Raw genomic sequence first — 23,420 nt, forward strand, 5'->3', positions numbered from 1 at the left:
AATCATCTTTGTGAGCAAAACCTGTAGAAATGGAGTACGTAACACAGGTGAAGGAATTGGGGACATGCCTAAAGGTCAGCAGGACGCTCAGGGTGTTATTGCCATAACCTCAGTTACAATTAACATTGGGTTTGGGTTGTAATGTTCATATATTCCAGTTAATATAGAGGCTTTCTGTTCAAAACCCCCATGTCTGCTAATAGTGCTGTGAAACATTAACAGAGGTAAACTGAATTATTTTAACTTCAATTTTTAAGCCAAAAGAGCTTAAAGGAGTAGAATGCAACACGAATTGTTCTTCCCATGTATAAATTTCAATTAAAATGTCAATGACTGAACATGGACCCATGAGCTACCTGTACACTGCTGAAGCAAAAGATACAGTTTGAGGATCTGAATACCTGTGACCTCCTGGTTTTGACACGGGCAGGAGTCCCATGGATGGCACGTGTTAATGCTTCCAGAAGGACTTCCCTATGCTGTTCTTCAACATGATGTTAAGGTTCTGAACGTGCTGCTTTAGCTGGAATATCCTAGGCTGTGGGTGTTAAAATAACAGGGAGACAATTTTTGAGTTTAAAGCTTCTGTGACTTCTGATGCTAACTGTATGATCAATGCATTGGACAGTGAGAGAAAGGACATTCTCTGAAAAGATGGGTTTCTGAGCTGTAGGTATGCATGAAAGTCCTGTCATCTACGTTCTTGAAAAAGATGTATGACTTTGGGGCACAAAAATTAGTCTGTGATACTTCCTAGTCAGCTCCCTTATTTCAGAATTAGCCAAAGACTAGTTCCTCCTACCCGTTCCAGCATGAGTCTTGGTTACAGCTCTTCAATTGCAAATGAATTGTTAATCAAAAAGAGCTGGTTGTATACAAACTTTGCAGTGGAAGGTCTGGTATTTGCAAATCTATTCCCTTCCTTCCTTCTGTTTTTAAGATGCTTTCTCAGGGATTTTGGGAACAGTTTGTATACCAAATCTAATACAATGCTAGCCTCCCAGAAAGCACAGATGGGGCATAATTTCTAGAAACCCTAGAAAGACTCTTGGTGGAAGGTGGTGGAAGTCCTCTTCATTTGTAACATCTACCAAAAGGAAGCAAGGATCTCTATAATCAAGGTTAACAGGGATATACATGTAATTTTCACTTGAAAAGTGAAGGTTTTTACTTCCAATTGTTCTACTCAGTCCTGTTTTAAAAGGCACCGTTCTTTGTGAACATTTTCCGCTTTGACCACATAGATAATCCAAACTCCTTGTTTATCTCCAATTTCTTAGGAGGTTAGTATAATCCTTTCCATTTCATTACTTATAGGTTTATAAGCTGGGAGGGCTACATGACTGCATCTTGCAGGAGCAGTGAAGCACTAGATCTAACCTGTACAAGCTGATGTTTTTTTGTGTTTTAGAAAGTATTACTAAGAAACTGTCAAAAACCTGCATCCCTTGCTACAGCGGTGGCTGCTGAACGGGACTATTGTTGAGGTCTCTGGTCATGACTGTCTGCAATTAGTGGAAATGAGAGCAATGAAGCACAGGGTGCAAAGCCCACCTTTCATAAGAATGGCAAGAATGGTTCATGAGGTGGTGAGCAGTTGTCCTCACATTACTAGAGCAGGGCCTTAGTGTTGTGATTAAGACCTGCCTCCAAGCAAGTCTGGATCTGTTATCAAAGTTGCTCCAATTCCTTTTTCCACATTACCAGCCCAAGCTAGCTGTGGAAATCTATAAAGCTTAGTGTACTACACTGAATGTGTGGGAGCTGATGGAGTTTATTTCCTGATCTTTTTTTTTGACTGGTGAATAATTTGAACCCTTACCCTAAAATGCAGTGGCTGTACTTTAGAAAGACAGATAATCTGAAGAGATTCTTTATCTCCTACCTCCAGGGAAGTTTACCACACTGGCTGTGAAATGACATTTCTGACAATTTTATTTATTAAAAAAAATCAACAGAGGATGGATTTTAGGGTTTCTACATATAAAATTCAGCTATAATTCAGTAGTGTTAAACACTTAAACCCTTTTATGGTTAGCAAACTTTTGTTTTTAATAAATAATAAATTTCTAGAATAACCAATTTACAGTACAATGATCTTCACAGCATCTTTGATTTTTTTAAAATGACAATTTAATTCCCTCTACATTCACCGCACTCACTGCAATACTACAAATACTGGTCTTGCTTCTTTGCTGCTATAATAAGCAGTTCTGTCCTGTTTCCCTATGAATCCTCTTGTTTCAGTTCTGTGCTAAAGTGCTGCTGGTTCTTCATCACAGGAAGGTAGTGCTCATCTCCAGCAGCAGCACTCCAGTTACTGGAAGGAAAGAGGTGGGTTTTCCTCTTGGTGAAGCAGCAGAGGGCTGAATCCTGACTCCAGTTCTCTCTGCTTCTGCAGCAGTCCCTGAAAATCAAACAGATTTTCTCACCATACTGACCTTTCATCATCGGCTCTCAAGTGCTCTGCTAGAGTCTTCCACAACTGCTAGAGAATACAGCGGTGACATGACTAGGGATGAGCCATCACTTGTTTCTAATTAGGTTCCCCTGGAGATTGGACCCCGATATTACCTGGCGCAGCTCCGACAGCCCTTTGAGAATGGCCTGCTGTCTATCTCGGTTCTTCAGTAGCTCTGGGTGCAGCAGAGGGTCTCTGTCATGACTGGGAGCAGTAGGCTGGGGGTGTTCACCTTAATATAATGCACACAGGTAACAGGAGGTATTAGTGTACACGAAAGGAAGCTTGCTCATTGACTGTGCACTCTAAACTCTAGGAATATTCTAGTCAAGTACAGCTGGACACAGTACAGCTTAAGTCAAAGCCCTCTAACAGATTAAAGGGCATTTTCTCCATATATTTGGATTCATCCTTTATTAACCACTGAACAAATAGTTAAGCTTATATTTAAAAGGATAAGACATGTTTTTTTAAAGAATATGACTCAGATGGCCTTGTACTTTGAGTTTCAAGATTATATTTTTTGTGCATGTGAAAAGTAGAACTCTTCAAGAATACGAGACCCTACATTTCATTATGAACAATGATATCCTTTCCAGTACACTCGGTGTTTTCCCCAGAGCTACATTCAATCCAATCTCTTAACGAGGGCACGAGCAAGCTTGTGTATTGATGTGTTCTTCCCTCTCACCATGGTGCAGTCCCCTTGTGGGGGGTCTGGAGAGGGGGGCATGGGGATCGAGCTGGTACACCTCATCTGTGCGGACGTAGGGGACAAAGTGGGATGAAGGAGGCCGCTCAATGGGCACTGGTGGCGCTGGGGTACAGCGGCGGTCCTGTAGCGCTGCGGTGGAGGCCGGCGAAGCCTGGGCAACGGGTTGAGAGGGGTTCACTGGTCTGTAGTGCATCTGCTGGAGTCGGTGCTTCACTGCAGGAACTGGGGGAGAGGAGGCCCTGCACACAGCACGGAGAGAAGGGACATTAAATTTACTGCACACAGAGGGATGCTCTTTGCTGCCTGCATAAATCGGTTTCTAAAGGAGTACAGTTTGGAAGTTTTCAAACAAAACTTGATATATATAGGAACATAAACGATCACTTGCATGAAGAGATCCTTGCTAGCTCTAAAACGGTGCTGATTTCTTTAGGTTCAGCCTGAATTCTCAGGAGTAAAGTTCACTTTTGGGGGAGGTGGAAGTTTTCAAAGGCTCCATCTTGAACTGGCTAATTTAACTGTACCTGTTGTCTGCATATGGATTTGTGTGCTTCAGTAGGTTTCTTTGCAAATGTTCTTCCTTTGGAAAAACAAAACATAACATAAGAAACCAAAATACACAAAATCAGACAGGTGTAGAAGAATTTGTGAAAGGCAAGCAGATGGAAAGGACGGCGGGAGTCTGGGAGCTGTACCTTCCTGTGGGTGGGGGGGCGGAGCCTGGGTGCAGGCTGTGGGGGCTGCTGGGAAGGGGGAGGAGACGGCAGGCCGGCAGCTGGCCTGGAGGGGGCGTTCCTCTCCGCCAGCGTGAGCAGCTCCAGCTGTCTGCGCAGCCGGCTCTCCTGCCTCTCCTGCTGCAGCCCGTGCGGGTAGCGCTCGGAGGCTGGGACAAAGGGTCTGCTGGGCTTCTGGCTGTTCCACCCGGGCTTCCTCTCTTCTCTTGGGCCACTCTGGCCCTGCCTCCTGCCCGTCCGAGCAAAGGCCTCATACAGGTCTCCCTGCTCCCGGTACACGTTCTCCTTCCCCATCACCCTGGGCTCCCTCTTGGCCTTCTTGGCGCTGTGCAGGTGCCTGTACTCTGTGGGGATCTCTGGTGTCTGAGGCAGTAGTCCTCCATCTGCTGCAGGGGCGGCTTCTAAACCCATGTTCAGCATTTCTAGGTCTGAGCACACAGAGACATTCACTGTCAGACTCTCTCATTCCTGCACCGCTGCATAGTGACGTTGTTCTATTCAATGAACTCCTTGTTGCTCCCTCTTGACTAGAAATGTTTGCATCTTCAGTAAAATATTTTTTGTACTTACCCCCCCCCCTCCATTTACAATTAAAATGCAGTTTTAAATGGCAGTTTAGGGCCTTTCTGATTTGGTTTAAGTGTGAAATCAGGCTTCAGTCCTCAATGTCTTAGTGTTCCATTCAGCTTGGGGGAAATGAGATGTGTCCAAAACTATTTTAAGCATGTTTTACTAAACAAAAACAAACATCCGATACAGCAGAATATACTAGTCTTAAGAATAAAGTAGTAGAACTTTCCTCTTCTCTTTTCTCTGCTCTTGGCTCTACGTTAACCAGCATTACATGGTGGTCACTTGTATTGCTTTATCGAGGCTGTCCAGTTTAAATGGGGGAGTCCTTTTTAAGCAAAGTAAATGCCAGAGCGCTGTGTGGTCATGTCGACAGTGTACATTGGCATACCTGTTTGCACTGCTGTGTCTTTCCTAGGAGACTCGGCAGTGGGATTCTCTTGGTTTATATCTTCAGGGGCTTCTGCTTCCTCTCGGGTACAGCAACTGCCTGGGATGATTTCCCTGCTTGTAGAGCCTAAAACAAAAAGGTCACAAGCTTGCCTTCAGTTCTGTTACAGCAGCGCATTTTAAGGCCAGTTTCAATTCCAGCCCTTTACTCAGACAAAGATATTTTACATCTCTCACAAAAACCCTGTTCCATTTTAAGAACCTTTCTTCATGCAAAATAGTGAATAGTATATATTTTTGGGTAAGCATCACTGCTACCACTAAGAGTGTTTAAATGGCTGTTTAAAAAAAATCAAAACGAAATGTTACCTATTTCTGCCTACCTGTATATAATATAAGCCATCCCTCCACTGCATCTTCTCCCTTGCGGCACTGCATTCATCAACAATTAAGCTCAAGATACAATTCACACCCCTTTCCTGCATGAAGAAGGGCTTGACTGAACTATTCTAAAGAGAACTGGGGAAAAGAACTTTACCCCCTTGAGGAATAAACAGCACCTACCAGTGCTAACAAATAATTTCATTATTTCATTATACCAGGGAGGACAGGGAGCAAAACCCCAGTGGAAAATTCCACAGATCTTGAAAAATAAAAGCTGGACAAGGTTCAGAATAAGAAGAGATGGTCACAGGAAAGTCTTGGTCAAGACCCCCCGAATCCCCCCTACTGAATTCGCATGACCGGCAACATACAAGAGAAAGAGATGGCAGTGCAGCGCATACGTACCCTCCAGCCCCCTCTGCAGGTTGGTGACATCGTGTCCTTTCCTGGCCAGGTCCCTGATGCGCTGCTGCTGCTTGTCCTTGAGGGCCTGCTCCTGGGCCCGCTGCACACTCATGTACAGCTCCTCCGTCTTCCGCGTCTGCAACTCCTGCAGGCAGGTCAAACTGATACGCCTTAGGGGAGGGCTACAACTCGGAGTTCTCAAGATAAAGATCGCAATTAAGAAGGGACATTTATTGACCCGTCTGGGCTTGGCTTCGAAGACAACCGTGAGATCGAATGGTCGAGGGACGACGGCTGCGTCGGTCGAGGAAGTGGGCATTGCAGTGCTGTTTTAGTATGACAAGTGCTGAGAAATAATCGTTTCTACCCTGCTGTGTTTGAGAGCTAGCGTTGGGCAGGAAATGGTAACATTTCTCCCAAAAGTTGGTTCATAATGATCTCTGGTTTCCCCCATTCCAATATCATATTCGTTGCTACTGCTATGCTGTGGATAATAGCTGAACTAAAACAAATCAAGGTTGCTCTGATCTCTCAGCCTTGTTGGACCTTAGAATATGCAAGCAGCTCAGGTGGTAAAGATCCCATTTTCTGGTTAACCAAATTTCAAGGCCAGAAAACCACCAAAGTTTTTGCCACCATTTTTCTATTAATTTCTATATAAGGATACATAAGCAAAAAAACACTTGGACTGAACCCCTCAGCATAGTAAAATATGTGGTACCTAAAAGCGATTATTTGCCCTGTGCCACATGACGCGGGTGTGAACGGGCTACCTCTGTGGCTCTCTCACCTCCTTCCGTCTCTGCTGCAGCTCGTCGTTCTCGTACTGCTGGTGCAGCCGCTCTCTCTCGCGGGCCAGCCGCAGCTCCTCCGCCTGCTCCTCCGCCCTGCGCGCCTGCTCCTCCAGCTCCCGCTGCTGGCGCCGCTCGGCCACCTGGGCCTCGATAGCGCGCTGCCCCCGAGAAGACAGGCCCGCCCGCCGGGAGAGGGGGGGAATGGGAAGGCGAGAGCGGCGTTACCAAGCGTGCGGCGAGTGCAATAGTTTGTCCCTCACTGCCTGGGCGTGACGCCGGAGACCCGGGTTGAGCTAAAGGAGTTCTCCCTCAGCCCGGGCGGCTGAGATCCCCGTTATACGCAGGGGCTTATTCGTTACATTCTCCCCCTGCTTAATTCACCATCCTCGGCGAAGAGCCATCCGCGCGCGTACGGGCCACCATTGTAATGGTTCTTTGGGTTTCCGCCCTTGTCGCTCCTGCCCCACCAGTTCGTCCCTCACTGGAACTTGCCGGCTGAGCTAAAGGAGTTCTCCCTCACCCCAGGCGGGTGAGATCCCCATTATACGCAAGGGCGCATTCGTTACACGAGAAAGGCAAGAGCGTCGGGGAAAGTGCGCAGTAATTTCGGGGTTGTTTTCGGGGCTACCTGATGCTCCAGCTGCTTCAGCTTCTTCCTCTCTCGCTCGTCGATCTGGGCGGGATCCAGCAGTGCAGTCATTGTGCGCAGGTAGCTGTACAGACAGACCTCTCCATTACACAGCAAAGTGCTAAAGTCAGGACTCCCCTTTAAAAACCATGATTAGATCTACATGTGCAAAACTTCTGACATCTCCAGGACTTCCAATTCCTCAGCATCTTTTTTTTAATTAAGTACTGAGCAGATTTAAACTCCAGTAACAGCTCTTCTGCCTTGAAAGTCGTTGCATTTAACATGGAAATAATTCATTTGGAAAAATCAAGTCATTTTGCTTCTAAGTTAAAATCTAGAATGTATAGAAATGCTTCATTTGCAAATCATAAGCTCTTTTCTATGTTCTCTATTCTATTATTTATGAATAGTTTGGAGTTTCATGGTCTTCTCCACTTTTTCTCAAATACAGTTCATAGGCAAACAAGTATAGTCGTTTAAAGTGACGGCTTAGGATGAAAAAGACTCCATGATGAGGGTCATTAGTAGACATTTATACTGCGAAACAGAGTAAAAAAATTAGCTGCTGAATAGGGCGACTCCATTTCTCACAAAAGCCAGTGATGTTTAGAATGGGCACTCTTGGAGAAAGTGGAATATTTCCCTCTTTCTTAAAGCTCCACGTATGTCACTGTCAAATCAGACCAGTACCGGCAGGACCAGGGTTATTAGGTGGTGTGCTGACCTGTTCTTTTGTGTGGTCCCCACTGTAGTGTCCACACTCGCCCTGCCCATACTGTCTTCCCCCAAGTGGATGGCGCTGTCACAGGCCACAGATGGGGCACCCAAAGGTGACAAGGGGTGGGTGCTGGAGCGGGGGCTCAGCTGCTCAGGGTTCACAGTCTCACAGGCCAGGGGAAGCTGGAGAGGGATCCTTTTCTGAAGAGAATCGAAGTGCATGGCCCAGCGGTCATGGTCTTCAGCCTGGAGATAGGAGGAGGGAGCCACACCATTAATCGAAGAAGTTGTGGGCCAATTCCGTTTTTAATGCATCCATGAAGACATAAAAAAAAAAGAAGGCCACAATATGGTACTCTTATTATGAAACGTAAATGTAACCAGGAGCGCAATTAGCAATAGTAAGATTTTTGCAAAGATTAAATCCTCCACATTAAAAAAACAAACAAACATCATCTTGCATATTCTGTGTGAAATCAGAAGGGGCAGAACAGAGCTACTGCAATAGCTGGGTCTAGCTTGCACCTCCATTATCTTGTAGTTTATAGACACACAAACATACTGTAAGTACATGTTAGGGAAACTATCAATATGGTTTTGTGCTAGAGTGTAGATCTTGGAAACAAGGTGAGCTGCACTTAGCTGTGTTTCAGCTAGGGGGCAGCAAGAAGCTCGGAGTTACCTGGCTTTTGTCGCTCTTCTCCTGGATCTTGCGCAGTTTCGCCTCCTCCCTCTGTTTGTCCAGCTCCTGCAGCCACTGTCTCTGCTGCTCCCTCTTCTTGGCGCTGAAGGCGTGCTCCAGGGGGGCAGCCTCCTGCAGTGCAATATAGATGCTTTTGCCGACCACCAAGGGCATTAAGTACTGCCCTCTGTCAAAGCTTTTGGCGAAAACACAAGTTTTCAAAGGTGCGAAGCATGCATGAAGCTAGATCTTTAAGTGAACTGGGTGTCATTTAAAATACATACATTGGCACACCACAAAACATCGCAGAACATCTGCAAATCAAACAGTGATAAAGCATAGAGACGGATGGCAAATCAGGACAAGCTGCTAGACTGTAGTGCACAAAGGTGTTTCAGGATTGCAACCCCAATACTGTACTGGAGGGTGCTGTATTTACTTCATTTGTATTCTTGATCACATGATTAATAGGACTGAAAGATTCAGTGTAATATACATTTACTTTTTAGGTAATTGCATGCACATATTTAATCATATTAGAATATGAATGTTGTGTTCAAGCCACTGAATGCCAGTGAATAATACTGGGAAGCTTTGCTTCAGTCACTAGTTTCTTGCCTTTTCTTGAGGTGTTCCACTTCGGTGTTTTTCTTAAACATGTAAAATGGATGCTCCATTTAATTTAAATGTAGAAATTGACTTGTGGCTCATGGTCATGCATGGATGGCAAAGAGCCACCCAGTATGTAAGAGAGCATTTTCTTCAACATAAGGAGCCAAAACAATTCTTTAAACTTTTTAGAATTCATTGTGCTGCTGCCAGCATGAGTCACATCAAATGTACGGTGAGGGAGTCAGTTCCAACAGTGGACACGCAAATGTATGCGTTTTTCATGCTTGTAAGGGACAGTTAAAAATACACTATCCTGGTTTAATATGTCCGTCTAGATTGGTCATGCTTATGTCACTTGCCCGGCATCCTTTGCCTTATGGGTGATGAGCCCACATGACAGCTTCACATCACCATTTCAGGCTGAGCCGGGCCACCACCCCCAGTCCTGACACCAGGGGTGGGTCAGGGTGTCCTTAATCAGGGCAGGGTTAGTTTGGATTTGTTTGCCCCCTCACCTCAAACCGTTGTGCCAAGGGTAATCCTAACAGGAGCACAAAAATCCCGACAACACAGCGCCAAGGCTACTTCACCAGGACAAGGTGGCGATCCAAGGATGGAACCCTGGTCTCCTGTGCGACACTTAAAATTACACAGGTAAGTAAACAGGGTGAGGAGCTGTGTGGGCCAGAAGGACCCTTGAGTCGAGCTGTTGCTCCTCTGGATTGAGTAAGCCAGTTGAGGTGGCTCAGGCATCTGGTGAGGATGCCACCCAGGTGCCTCTTGCTGGAGGTGTATCTGGCACAATCCATTGGGAAGAGAGCCCAGGACACGCTGGAGGGATTATGTTTCTCAGCTGCCCTAAGAACACCCCTGGGAGTACCTCAGGAAGAGGATCGGGAGAAAGTCAAGTCTGCTCTGCTCTGCTCAGCCTGTTACCACTGCAAGACACACCAGGACTATGCAGTCAGAAAATGACAAAGATGACGTTTCTTCTAGTCAAATCGTATTAGGGATTGTATAATATACACTGTATCCTTTCCACTGCACTCCTGTTGTGGGTATGCTTTTAGAATGCGTGTGAAATATAGCGGCATGGGAAAGGCAGTACCCCCAGGACGAAGGCGGATCGGATAGCTGCTGGCAGGTCCGGGTGGCTGAAACTGTAGCTCTGGGCTGTGGGCTCCGTGTGTGTGCTCTCCAGGCCTGTGCCAGTCTTCACTGTCCTCTCCTCTTCACTCTGCATCAGACACATATCTTTCCTGTAGAAAGGACTTCACAGGCACCGTTGGAGAGCTCTTTCTTGCATTAGGCAAGACAGAGCTATGCAAATAATTTTGTGAGCTAAATTAGCAAGACGAGCAAAGTAGACTAAATATTTGGGCATTTTTCAGATATGCCGATAGACAAATATATCTGGAAACATACAATAAAAAGCCATGTAATCTGGGAAGTTTTACTGCCGATTATTCAATTCTAACAATCCAGGCGTTCACTGAGAAAACATACCAACAAATACAATTTATCAGAAAAAAAATGTTCATGTTGTCGGTACCAAGGCAACCATAAACAGTAACGGCGACCCAAATTATGCACAACAGCTCTTTTTTCCTTAATAACCATATTCAGTCTCTGGGGGATGGCCCAAAGAGTTCAAATGACAACTCTGCAGTGGATTTAGGCACGGGCCATGCTAGCGGGCACGGTCAAATCTGCTTTCCTTGACAGGCAGCTGAGAACAGAAGCCAGCTAAAAAAAAATACAGTACATCTGTGGGCAGTCTTGTTTGATAAAGGAATGTCTTTTAAGATAGGTGGTTCAGCAATTATGTTAATATAACTTGCCACATATTTCACAATAGCCGTGACATTCCAAAATCCATTCACATTATGATTTAGTTTACCACAATTCCAGTCACCATTATAAAGCAGTTTAAATATCTGGCTCAATCAAATAGTCATTGAATACTTAGCAATAAGCCTGAAAGCTCTTCATTTCTGCCTGAGTTAATACTGTCTTTAATCTCAGGAGGCTGCTGGACTACATTACATAGCTATCTCTACGGGGTGTAAATCCTTTAATAAAAGGTTCATTGCAATCGGGAACAAGTTTATCATGCAAATGATCTACAAGTACATTAACCACAGGGTCATCTCCTGGTAATATGCAACTCGCAGTTCACGGCAACTGGGACTGTAGGAGATGGCATGGGAAAGCACTTCAAGGATTTGTTTTGATATTGTCATAGTGGGAAGACTGCAAATGTCAGAAGGAGAGAAATTCAACGTACCCTAGTTTGTGCACTCCCAGCATTGGGTTTGGCAGGAGCCCCAGCCCCAAGTTTGCCCCAAGGGTTATATTCTGTGAGTGGATCCGAGGGGTCTTTCTGTTGCTTCTTGAGGGCCATCTGTTCATCTAGAGAACACAAGCAGAGATCCAAGTCAGTAATAACCGGGAAGCAGCTCATGCACAAAGACCTCTACCATCTGGTCACAGATCCCAGATACTCCACCTTCCCCTCTCGCTCGCTCCAGTTGGAAAAACTAATCATCCCAGAATTAAAGAGCTGATTACGGTTAATGAAGGGTGTGAGGTGCAATACTGCACAGAAACCTCTCCATAGTCACCTAGCTCCTTCTTCCAGTGGGCTCTTTTTGCCTCCAGGGCATCTCTCCCCCTCTCTCTTTCCCCCAGGGTGCTGAAGAGACCAGAGGTGTGCAGAATTACCCTGGGCACAAGACACACAAGGCAAGGTACCAGCATTAGCCAAAAGTGAAATCTCAAGTTCTTTAGGACACCTGAGTGAAATTCAGATGGTTTCTTCATACTGTAGATGTTCTTGCTACCCTTTCCAAACCCATCTCAAGGTTGTAATTTAGGACCAAATAACCTCAACGTTTTTCCTCTTTAAAACACCTTCCCCTAGATCTACAATAACTTTCAATGGCAGTGCAATTGAACAAAAAAGCCAAATGGTTTTCCAATCCAGTTGGTCCAAACCTACCGGTCGTCTTTGCCAGGGTCAGGTACATTTTCTTCACCAGCGCTTTTTGTGGAGTGAGAACTGGGGCGTGGGCTGTCCTGTGGGAGACCTCCAGCAGTCTCATCTTTAGAGTCCCCACTGTTGGCCGTGACTTCTTTTGTTTCTCCTCCAGATCCTGTAAGCAGAAAGAGAAACTATGATTGCAGCTATTTTTTAGCCAGCAAAAGTCCCCAGATGCCTCACATTCAGCCATTCTGCCAGGGAACAGCTAGACGGAGCAGGAACCAGTTCCTCATGCTACTGGCTCCGCAATGGCAGCTGGTAATTTTTTTGCGATTGCCCATTGATTTTTGAGACAAGCCATTTTGCAAAACAGCTTTCAAATCCATGTTGAAAATGGATGCAGAATGACTGACAGCTAAAAAGTGGTATAAACTGTACAACTGGCCCAACGGGTGCTCCGAGGGGAATGCTCACCTGGTGGAAGTTGGCTATGTGCACTCAGGTCTCGGGGGACGCTCCGTGATGCCTGGCTGATGGTGCTGAGGATCTGCTGGAGCTGCTCCTGGGTCAGGCAGACTAGACTTTCTCTCAGAGTCTCCGCCGACACCTTCCGGGGTCCCGAGATGGGCTGCCTGGGCCCCTCGGTCCTCTTGTTTGTCTGTGTCTTGACTGCGGCTGTGGTATGAATGCACCCTGTTTTGGGGTTCTCTTTCACCGTGCCCACCCCTGCTTTCCCGGGCACCTTTAAGCCTTCCCGGCTTTCAAGCTCGACGACCTCTGCTTCAGAAGCTGTCGTCTTCGGCCCCGTGCGTTTCACTGGGGCTCTCTGGGCCTTCTCGGTTCCCAGCTCCTCGGCCACCTGCTTTGACTTCAATGGGACTTTTTGTGTCCTCGCCCGGTAATTAATCTTCCTCCCCCCCAAAAAGGAGAAATTATTTTTGGGGGGAATACGTTAGAGAGCACAGTCCTATTTGTAGTTTCTAACATTATCTTCTATTGGGGTAACATTAAAAATGTTACTGAAGGTGTAATCTTTTAAAATCTTAAGATCAAATTTCAGTTAAGGGTCAAAATCAAAGAAGCACACTTACCTTCTTTGAATTTTTATGTTCTAACCCTGCAACAAGGAGAATCCAGTCATAAAAATGTGGTAGTAAAACAGTACATGAAACAAACACAAATACATTTAAATGTTTGACTTTTAAATGGCCTTTCTATGTGACAGGCCATGTCTACCCTTCTCCTCATTGATTTGCAGACAAACTGGCATTAATATATAAAAGACTCAAGCAGCTAAAAAAATACATACAAAGTGAATGTAGTCCAACTGTATGCTCAGACTACAATACAAAATTAGCATTTTATATCTGGATTTTGAAACCACTTGATAATATGAATATAAAATACAAGTTCTCAAACGCTGGCACAACAGACCAGGCCGAAAAGAGATGACGTTTTATTGCAGTACAGAAAATGCTCATGCATCGCTATACTTATGGATTTGTCTTCAGCTCAAATTTCACAGAATTTAACAGGATTGTTAACCATTTCCTTATTTTTCCCCATACAAAAACAAACTACACATAATACATTGCTGTTTAACAGTGTCACAGCAATGATGTAAATACTTTGGGATGATTAAGAGTGTTAAAAATGCTGTTCAACAATCAGTGCCTTTAAAAAAGAACAACTGAAATCATTGTTCCAAAGACGCGATATCAAAAGGCCACACTTCAGTTTAAAAGAATACATGCGAGTTGAAGCCGAGAAACCTTTCACTTTCCAGAAGCTGATGAGGTCACAATCCTGAATAAATACTCAGTAATAATTGAGAATAGGATGCTTGGTTTTACTCATGCACACTTACCATAATTTGACAAAATGAGCTTGGGTTTCCCATCCTGAATTTCAAACTTCAGACCATCCCTGGGAAAGAAACAGTTACTCAGTTCTTTCACATTGTGTAAATATGTCTAGCAATACTGCGAGTGACTGGTTTTTGGTATTGTGCCTTCTACATACAGTGCATCCTTTTAAATGTGCTCTGGTCATTTTGTTTTACACAGTCAGCAAAAGATTTGAAAAGGTTTTCTTTTAATGCAGAAGACAAACTCAGGTTCCTTCTTTTCATGATGGGCAAACAGCATTCTTTGTATATGAATTAGCTGATTAATATACCCCCAGAGTGTGTTTTCAATATTAAATATCTTAATATCAACAGTTATAAAGGTAATATTGCACACCAGCTATTAGATATATTAAGAATGTGGAAAAGTTTCAAAATTGCAAGAATCTTCCAATTCAAAACGATCCATTTATTGGTCTGGGTCAAAATGTTACTAAAACTTCGACTGGCAGTACAATATTTGTACAATTCTGCAACAGAACTGGAGTCAAATCTCCCAGAACCAAATATTGAATCACTTTCCTGTGGGAATTAATTGCTTGAAAATGCGTGGTGTTCCTCAATTTGCGACCTTCCCAATTATCATTACTAGAAGACCTATCGCTGAATCCGATTGGATTGAATCGAAGTTGCACTCTTTTGTATCGCTGTACTCACAGCGGTGAGTTATAAGATAACTTGCTTGTGCAACGCTTTCAACCGAATGCAAATACAATAATGGTGAACGACAGCTACCCGTAATTAAAACGCAGAGCATGACATCGCTTTGATTCTCAGTTAAAATAATTGCTCTCATGATGGCAGACTGTTACTAGGGCTCAGTTCGGAATGGACAGTTAAAGGGCTTATATTATAATAGTATACCAGAATAAATCAGTCATTACCATACATCGTATTTGTTCTTCGAGAATTACTGGTCCTATACACAATTACTGAGCGTGTAACACCGAAATATTCCATTTTTCCCCAATGCGTCACGTTTGAATGTTTGTACAGATACCTTAATCATAAATAAGAATTGTAGTCAATGTTTTAAAGGGTGAATTGTTCTTGACGCGTACAGGTTCCTCCCTTTAATTAGGTGTGGAGCCCGTACACATTCATACAGCTATAATGTAATCAAATTTCATTTTATTTACAAATCAGAATAAGCAAACGAATGCAAATGATTATAAAATGAGGCTAAATCGATGTTAATACAAATTCCTACGTCAGGACCCCAATACCGTGCCAGAACAGGAATTTCCAATCTAAAAATGAGAACGAATTTAACTCATCATCTGTTCTTTGGTCACCCGGACAACGGCCATGACTATGGTTAAATCTCCTTCTGCATAGGGGAAATCTGCCCCACATCCTGCGCTGCTAATCTGCTTTCACCTGCTGAAAACACCGAGGGTGCAAAGAAAGACAGCGTGTCACGAAACGGCAGCGACCAAAACACTCACCCAAGATTCATGTCTTTCATCTGCGTGCATGAAAAACTGAAAGAGGAGGGAGTGCCGTGAAATGATTTTTCATGCTTTAATCAAACAACACAAAAGACCTCGCGTTCGCACGACATCACTTCCTGGAGTTTTCTTGTGTACGTCGGTTGCTGGCCACCGGTAATAAACTGTCTGCCTATAAGCGCGCCGCTCCGACCAGCTGAGGGCGAACAGCGAATCAGAAAGCTCCTTCTTTTCATACTGTAGTTCAATTTTGTGGAGACTGAAAGAACCGCACGTTACGTGGGTGGTTCAGTCTTACTATGACCGGGCTGCTATCCAGCAGTCATTTTTTTTTATTTTGAAACACATTTGCTGTATGCAGATCCGAGCATATTTACCATTCCAACCATCTGTATTTGCCTTATTTTTTTAAAAAATGTTAAAAATGCAGTGTGATTCGTAACGTTAAATATATCCCGAGCATTGGACGTCAGCCGTTAAAGCCGAAAACCCGGAATTACCACAACTGCGTTTTTAAGACTACAGTGTAAGGATGTATTTAATAAGCGGCCTGGTGTCATATTTCAGATTTCCCTGCTTTATGTCCATGTGCGCTCTCTGCTGCTTCACTGAATCTTTGAATCAAACACCGTAACTGCGTTAAAGTTAGCAGGTTATTAGAATAAACAAAGGTCAAAATGAAGCTGATCAAATATCGTGAATGTCAAACGCTCACTTTTGCCATATCTTTATAATGTAACGACTAACAAGTGTTAAGATGTCAAGAGAGACTGGTAGTGCATTTTTATTTCATTAGACGACATGTAGTTTGCCTAGTATTTGGCCAAATCACGACGCAAACATATCCACGTTTTGATGAAGTTGGTATCCCAATCACAGATTAGTAATAACAAACGTTTGTGTGTGTGGGAGTCTTGTATTAAGATCATGAATTATTTCCTTACTGAGTAGCATGGATTATGAATGTGGGAATATTCTCCAGCAGGTGGCGACAGAATATTTATTATTCTACTAGGCGACTGGGCCCCTCATCTTAAAGGCGTTAAAGACGATGCTTGAGATATGGGACAGGTGAGGAGTGGGAAGGAGATCCTTACTAAAAGTACTTTGCATCATAGGTATTAATCTCTTGGTAATTAAAAGGGTTCCGTATACGAAATCTACAGGAATGTTATGCCTATAGTACTGGAATCGTTGGCATTTAAGATATTTGTAAGTGCTACCACTTGCTGCCAACACAAACAGAATTAATAACTGAAGGAAGTTACAGTATATGACGCCTCTTCTTTAACCAGGTGGATGTGCAGCAGCCATTATGCACCAGTAGTGCTGCTACATAGCGGATTATGTGGAGAAGTGAGAAATTGCTTCATCAACTGAATTAAAGGGTAAATTTCCACAGGACAGTGTATGTCCAGAGTGGAATATACCCGGTTAAGTGGGTTAGCATCCCTGCTCTCAGAGTAAAGATAAGATAGATAAGATCACTTTATTAGCCATATACAATTTCTTGCATTAGGAATTTCTTTTCGTAGGTAAGGTAAATGTAGTCAGGAAGCTCGGTTTTTTTTCTCATCCAGTTACTACAGTGTCCCATAGCAGAAACCTTTGTTTTCCGAGTCTCCCATACCAGTAATGACCGGGCCCAGCCCCGTTTAAATTTTGCTATCTAACCAGCCCAAGCTGTCATACAGGAATGGTGCGGCATAAGGCATTTGTCTCATTTTTTTTTCTCGCTGTGACTGACATAACATCCCCGTTTCGACAGTTGTTTCCACATCCGAAATCAGGCGTGTCCGATAGGGAGATAACAACCAAGCTGGGTATCCAATTGGGGCGAGAGAGGTGTCGCCAGCGCTGTGTTTTTCTCTCTCCGATTGGAGGGCGCTGACACTGGGCCTGAGCAACGCCTTCTGTCTGCGTCCGTTTGACGTCGGAACCCCGTTCTCCCGGCTGCGCGCCGCCATTGTTGTTGCAGAAAAGGAAAATAGCTTTGATTATTTTTTTTCCCTGGCCAGAAAGGAAGCACTTAGACCCTGGTGGGGAAGACACCGATCATCCTTTCTCCCTCTCTCTATCGCATAAACCCAGAAACAGCAGCGGTTTTTGTTTTGAGTGCATTCAAATAACGGGAGAAAAAAAAAAGTTAAATTATTAATAACAGTCATAGACCAAAAAAAAAAACCTGGTGGAAGCGAGGACCCTGGGCAGGGGCAGGGATGGGAAAGCTGAATTATTGAGAGAGTAGAAAGAGAGAGAGAAAGCGAAAACAAGAAATAGCCCCCCCTCCCCACTCCACCCGTGTCACAATCGCAACCGGGTTTCTTCCACGGGAAGGATTTTGAAGGGCGATGGGTGTCAAAAGGGTGACGTTTTATTAAAGTTGGACTGATAAAAAACGGGGCTGACAGTGGCATCCGTCACCCCTCAGACCCTCTAGGTCGGGGTAAGGGTATCCTCGCTGCAAAATGTTTGGAGCATGTAAATCACACCGGTATATATTATTGGTGTAGTTCTTGGGGGAACTATTTTTTTTATCCATCGCATGGCCCATTTTTAACCCTGGAAAGGTTGCTTTTAAATTCGTGTACATTATTTTTTTCTACATTTTTTTTATTTTTCCTAGCTTCGCTGGACGTACGCATTTCAGCTGTAAAGGTAAGAAGCCGTTTTTTTTTAATGTTCCGATGCATAAATCCTACATTGTACTACATTGTAATCCATCTTGGGTTTCGATAAAGGTTGCTCCGAGCACCCAGAGGGTCAGTTTTGCAGAAGGTCATCCGAGAGGAAGAAGCCACAATATCATACTGACTCTCTTGCTGGTGCATGCCTGTTTTGGTACGGCAGAGTCTGGGCTACCCTGACCCGCTGTGGACCCTATACCTGCGAGCTGTCAGAGCAGAGGGCTGATATCGCCGGTAAGGAAATATATATTTTTTTGTTTGTGTAGTAGCTGTACACATGTAACTATAAGACATGAACATGACGTAAAATGGAGCAATTCGGTTCATTCACTGGTGCATTTTGGAGTGTGCTTTTCTGTTTTGCTCTGAAAATCGGTGCATTTGCATGAGGGGTTTCATAAGCAGCATGATCCACAAGAACGTAACTGACCGACCATCATTTTCGTGATGGTGGTGCGTGTCACCGAATCACAAGGGGGAAAATCCCCTTTTTGATCCTGTGATTGCAGTTTCTGTCTTGTTGCAGTTGCAGTACGTATTACACTAGTCAGTAAATGAATTGTCCGAGGAGCAGTTAACGCGAAAGGTTTACACCTAAACCGTAGCACAGTGTTCTCCACACAGCATCAGTCATAACGCTAATTGAATACATTTATAAAAGTGGCTAAAGATTTTTCATCTTGCTGTTGATGCTTCGTTGTAGATTATTGTTAATATGAACATGTCCGTTTAGATACATGCTGCATTATTGCTCTTTCCTAATTAAAAATAATCCAGATAGGTCACAAAGGTATAACTTATCCAATAGCACTTTAGTAGATTTTACTACAGTACGTTTGGGCTATTGTCTTCACTAACCTGTCATTGCAAAATTGGCTTTCCCTGGTGGCAACTTGTACTGCTACTGTTGTAATCACTAAACTCCAAGGTGTCTATTTATGAGTGAGTAGTGGACTAAAACGTGCAATATGCACTCATCCTTCAGCAATGGATATATTTAGATTTAGAAAAATGAGAATCACGTTTAGAACTCAAAAAATATTCTGACAATTAGATGGGGCAAAAAACATTTCAGACAGCTTATGGAGTGTACAATTTTAAACTCCATTACTTACTATGATCAATTCATTTTATTGTCAGCGCTCAAGGGTGGACTGTACATCTATGTTTTATGTAAGCCTCACATTTCACGCCAAATGTGACTTCTGGTCATTAATAAATTTTTGATAGATGCATTTGTGGACTGTTGTGAAATATATGTGATTTGAAAGTCTTATTGATTCTGGTAAGCTGATGTTTGAGAAATAACTTAAAGAGACCTTTGGACTGCTCTGCCTTCTAGGTAAATTTCTTCTGTTTTTGGGTTTATTCTTGTAACTCTCTGCTTTTTTGGAAAGGTATGTAATAAAACAGTTAAGGGGGGTTGCTTTCACCCACTGGAATCCCTAGTCATAGATTCTGTGCAAATCCAGCAGAAAATTGATAAGATAAGATCACTTTATTTTGCCATATACAATTTCATGTATTAGGAATCTGTCTTTTCACATACCCTAACTTGCTCTGAGACACACAGACAGGTAGAGAAGCTTACCACAAAGCTATAGTCACACTAACCTTGCTGTAAAAGAAAATCCCTGACTCAGAGTTAAAAGCTGCACTATAAACTGATGATATTGAATCTTTTTTAGCCTTATAACCACTGTGTACTGTCTTCTGAGTGGTACGGTTTGTAGTTGGTCTTTTCCAAATAAAAAGATGCTTGGTGGTATATTTCTACCCCAGGTGCTGTCCTGCATCTCTGGTTGTTTTTTTCAGGATCTCTCCTCATGTGAGGGCGTGGAATTAAAACAGCATCTTTTCTTCACGCTGGTATGTTCAGTGCTGGAGTACAAGTGATGAAGGTATCAAACCTGACAATGCAAATCAGGTTTAGCAGCAGCAAAAGCTGGGGCTTGTTTGCTTTCAGTTTCTCTAATCCATAGAAATACTCTAAAACTGCAGCCCATTTTTGTTTTCCCAAAGTAAATGAAAAGGTGTTTAACCTGAAACAATTCTGCATGTATTGTATGCAGGAAGCACATGTTCTCTGAGGCTTTAGAGACGGGCTTGATCGCTCCCTCTCCCATTCATCATTTTAAAGCAAGTGGTTAGCGGGTGGCTGTTCTTCATCCCTGGTGTGATCCTTTATGGCCATCTTCAGTGCAGATGAACTTTGTTCAGATGGTTCGTGTGAGCTATTTAGTAACTGTGTAGACTTTAGTAGAACTGTGCTTTTGGGAGCACTGTCTTTTTCTGGGGGATCAGGCTTGTCAGATCACACCTCTGTCCTTTGATCAGACCCCTGACAAAGCCTGAGGGAGGTGGCTGCACAGGTGACAACCCAGCAGCTCAGTGACAGTGTTAAATAAAGGAAACAAAGCGTTAAATAAGGCTAGGTTGTGCGATAACAGCAGCACTATGTGTTAAATGAACCTCCATACTTTTTTCATCCCTTATTCTGGGTAGCGCAGACATTTGACTTTATGAAGACTGATCATCTAATTTTACCCCCCCCACACACACACACACAACAAACCAAGCAGCAGATCGGTTCTACACTGAGAATACTCATTTTCTGTGTAGACCCTTTGAAATTTAGCAGGGCAGCTGTAATTGTTATGGCTTCCACTGTGTTACTGGGTAGGTGCGAGTTCTTGACGAATGCAACTGTTACTAGCAGCTGGTGAAAACAAATAGGTCTTATTTTCATGGACTCTACCAACTGCAAAAATTCTTTCGACTTTCATGTCTCTTGTCCCTTAATATGAAATACACTAAGTATCATTTTAAAGCAAATAAAAAGTTATATAAATAAAGCAAAGAAAAAGCCCTTTTCAATTCTAGATTGAGACTTCAACCAGGCATGCAGGATACATAAAGCAGACTGCCAGGCTCCCATTCAGCAAAGTCCCAGAAAAAATAATTGCAGTTAGCTAGCATGGCAGGATTTTCTTCATTCTCCACAGAGTCCTCGCTCGCGGTCCTGTGTTCATCCTTTTATCATTTTTTGTTTGTGGAACATATGCTTTATTTTCAGCAAGAGTAAACAGATCATGTTACAGTAGTTCCTAAAGTGTGATCCAGGTGGAGCAAAGAGGCTGATGGCCCGGCACCCAGGCCTGTATCTCCACAGAGCCAGAGGATGCCTGATCGTCTTGCACATGTGCTGGTGAGGAGGATGTGTGAGGAGCTGTCTGTCGGCCCGTCTCTGATCTTGTGCATACTGATGGAAGAGGGCTGTCCTCACCCTGGGACTTATTCATAAAACGCTTGCTGCCACGCTACATTGACAGCTGTTATTTGTTTTCAGTTCAGACTGTTGTTTGGGGCTTTGCTTAGTCCAAATTTGAAACTGAATGAGAAATACAGTTCAAGATTTTCAACCAAAAAAAAAGACAATTACCTGTAAGAAAGTAGGTGCCATAACAAATTGCATGCTCATGAACTCATGAAAGTCAAGTTGTCCCATTCTTATTATTTATAATAGATATACGAGATTATATCCCCCAGTACACTCCCTCTGTGTGTTTTTTTTACTCTAAAAAGTGTCGGTTTTATAGGATGTGAATTTACAAACCAGCCTGTGGCTAAAGATCTGCGCCTGTGGCTGGAAGGTTGCCGGTTCGTGTCCTGCGGCCTGCAGAGGAATCCTACTCCGTTGGGCCCCTGAGCAAGGCCCTTAACCCAAACTGCTATAGGATGCATCATATAAATGGCTGACCCTGCACTCTGACCCCAAGCCTCTCTCGCTGTCTGTGTGTCTCACAGAGAGCAAGTTGGGGTATGCAAAAAGACAAATTCCTCGTACAAGAAATTGTATCTGGCCAATAAAGTGATTTAAACTTATCGTATCCTACGTGCATACACTTTCCAGGGGATTTACATTGTGCACTTTTTCATCGGTCACATTTGCAGTCTGATTAGTTTGTGCAGAAAGTAATTTTTGAATGTCGGCTGCCATGTGCCATAAATACGCCTGTGGTTTTGTCTTTGGAACATTTTCCCATCATTGTTGTACTGTACCCCTTTAAGATTTAGCCTATGCCTGGTTGCTTTTTTTAATCTTTATTTTGCCTTAACAGATTAACAGAGCCTGGGTGTCCATCCCCCGCAACATGGCATGTTTAACATCTTGTGCTTCTTAAAAGAATAAAACTGAAAGTAGCTTTGACCCAGTTTTCAGCTGAATTCTCTGAACCTTAAGAAGGCCAATTCTCAGTGGTGTATTTTTGGGGGTTCTTACAACATATAATGCTTCATGAGTGCAATACAGCAGGAGTTTTTGTCTTGAGAAGAAGGAAGACTCTCATATAGGTCTGCTCCTGTTTTTCAGTTGGTGCATATCCCCATTCTTTCTGAACATGTGAATTTGAGCATATTTAAACAGATGCAAATTCACTGTGGTTAGAACCATGATAAGTAATTTGTTTCGGTCATGGTAGGAGAAGTAATATTTTCAAAGATGGGTGACTAGTTTGCAGGGAGTCAGTAAGACTAGATGTGGGAACAACAGCAGCACCCTGACTAAGCCAACAACTGTACCCTGAGCTGTGGCCTACTGGAGTTTTAGAGGATGAATTAGTCTTGTGCACAGAGCTTTATTGTTGATCCATGAACAGGTGTAATATCAGAGGCTGTCTTAATACCAGCTGTTAAAAATTTAAGCTTCCATAGGCATGCGATGATGTCCTTACCACACACGCGGTTCTCCTTGATGATGAAACATGTATAGGTAATCTCCGTAAACCTTTCTCTAATTCAATTAAACTGTAAAAGGCCACCGAGGGAATACACACAGTATCCTGCCTCCTGTTTACACTGTCTGTTTATTGTGTACTAACTGACCTTTATAAAGGTGCAGCCATCAGACATGGCTCTAGGTTGACTCAGAAAGTACAGATGCACACTGATGTGGGCTGACTCTCGTCCTGTCATACGTTTAGCGCAGTGGTTTCCAATCCTGGTCCCAGAGACCCACACCCCTGCTGGTTTTCATTCCATCCCATTCCATCCCATAGATCTGATGGTGATCTTGAGCTGATGCTACTTTAACTAGCAATTTTTTGCCATTTAAGTCAACCGACTTTAAAATTAAGGCAACCCCCTCCGCACAAGTTGTGCACTCAATACTTGGTGGGTTTCATTTTGTTGGAAGCCAGGTACCTCCATCTGCCCTGTGAAAACCAAAACACCCCTATCAAGTACAGGGTTTACAATTTGCATTTTATGGGTCAAATGGCATTAGGATTCTATCTAGGC

At 43.5% G+C, this 23,420-nt stretch overlaps 2 protein-coding genes across 6 annotated transcripts in view; one reads left to right on the forward strand and one right to left on the reverse strand.

Moving 5' to 3' along the window:
• Positions 1 to 2,022: 2,022 nt before the first annotated feature.
• ccdc66 (coiled-coil domain containing 66) lies at positions 2,023 to 15,805 on the reverse strand. Its single transcript, XM_069189402.1, has 19 exons — positions 15,433 to 15,805; positions 13,946 to 14,004; positions 13,170 to 13,195; positions 12,553 to 12,985; positions 12,097 to 12,250; positions 11,720 to 11,820; positions 11,383 to 11,507; positions 10,204 to 10,332; positions 8,484 to 8,615; positions 7,809 to 8,047; positions 7,082 to 7,166; positions 6,450 to 6,611; positions 5,660 to 5,804; positions 4,872 to 4,997; positions 3,872 to 4,338; positions 3,701 to 3,756; positions 3,153 to 3,415; positions 2,575 to 2,693; positions 2,023 to 2,407 (listed from the first exon to the last, which is right to left on the reverse strand). Exons 1-19 carry the CDS (start codon positions 15,450 to 15,452, stop codon positions 2,318 to 2,320), a joined length of 2,931 nt encoding a protein of 976 aa, XP_069045503.1. The 5' UTR covers positions 15,453 to 15,805; the 3' UTR covers positions 2,023 to 2,317.
• A 1,527-nt stretch (positions 15,806 to 17,332) lies between these two features.
• The window catches only part of ip6k1 (inositol hexakisphosphate kinase 1), a 43,207-nt gene continuing 37,119 nt past the window's right edge, over positions 17,333 to 23,420 (forward strand). The window contains exons 1-2 of one of the 5 annotated variants that reach the window (XM_069189403.1): positions 17,333 to 18,093; positions 18,177 to 18,356. The gene's annotated coding sequence lies outside the window, so the exon portion shown is untranslated. The remainder of the gene's footprint in view (positions 18,094 to 18,176; positions 18,357 to 23,420) is intronic. The other 4 variants (XM_069189404.1, XM_069189406.1, XM_069189407.1 and 1 more) reach the window with 4 other exon arrangements.

This window comes from Lepisosteus oculatus, chromosome 4, assembly GCF_040954835.1.
Source record: "Lepisosteus oculatus isolate fLepOcu1 chromosome 4, fLepOcu1.hap2, whole genome shotgun sequence".
Taxonomy (NCBI): Eukaryota; Metazoa; Chordata; class Actinopteri; order Semionotiformes; family Lepisosteidae; genus Lepisosteus; species Lepisosteus oculatus.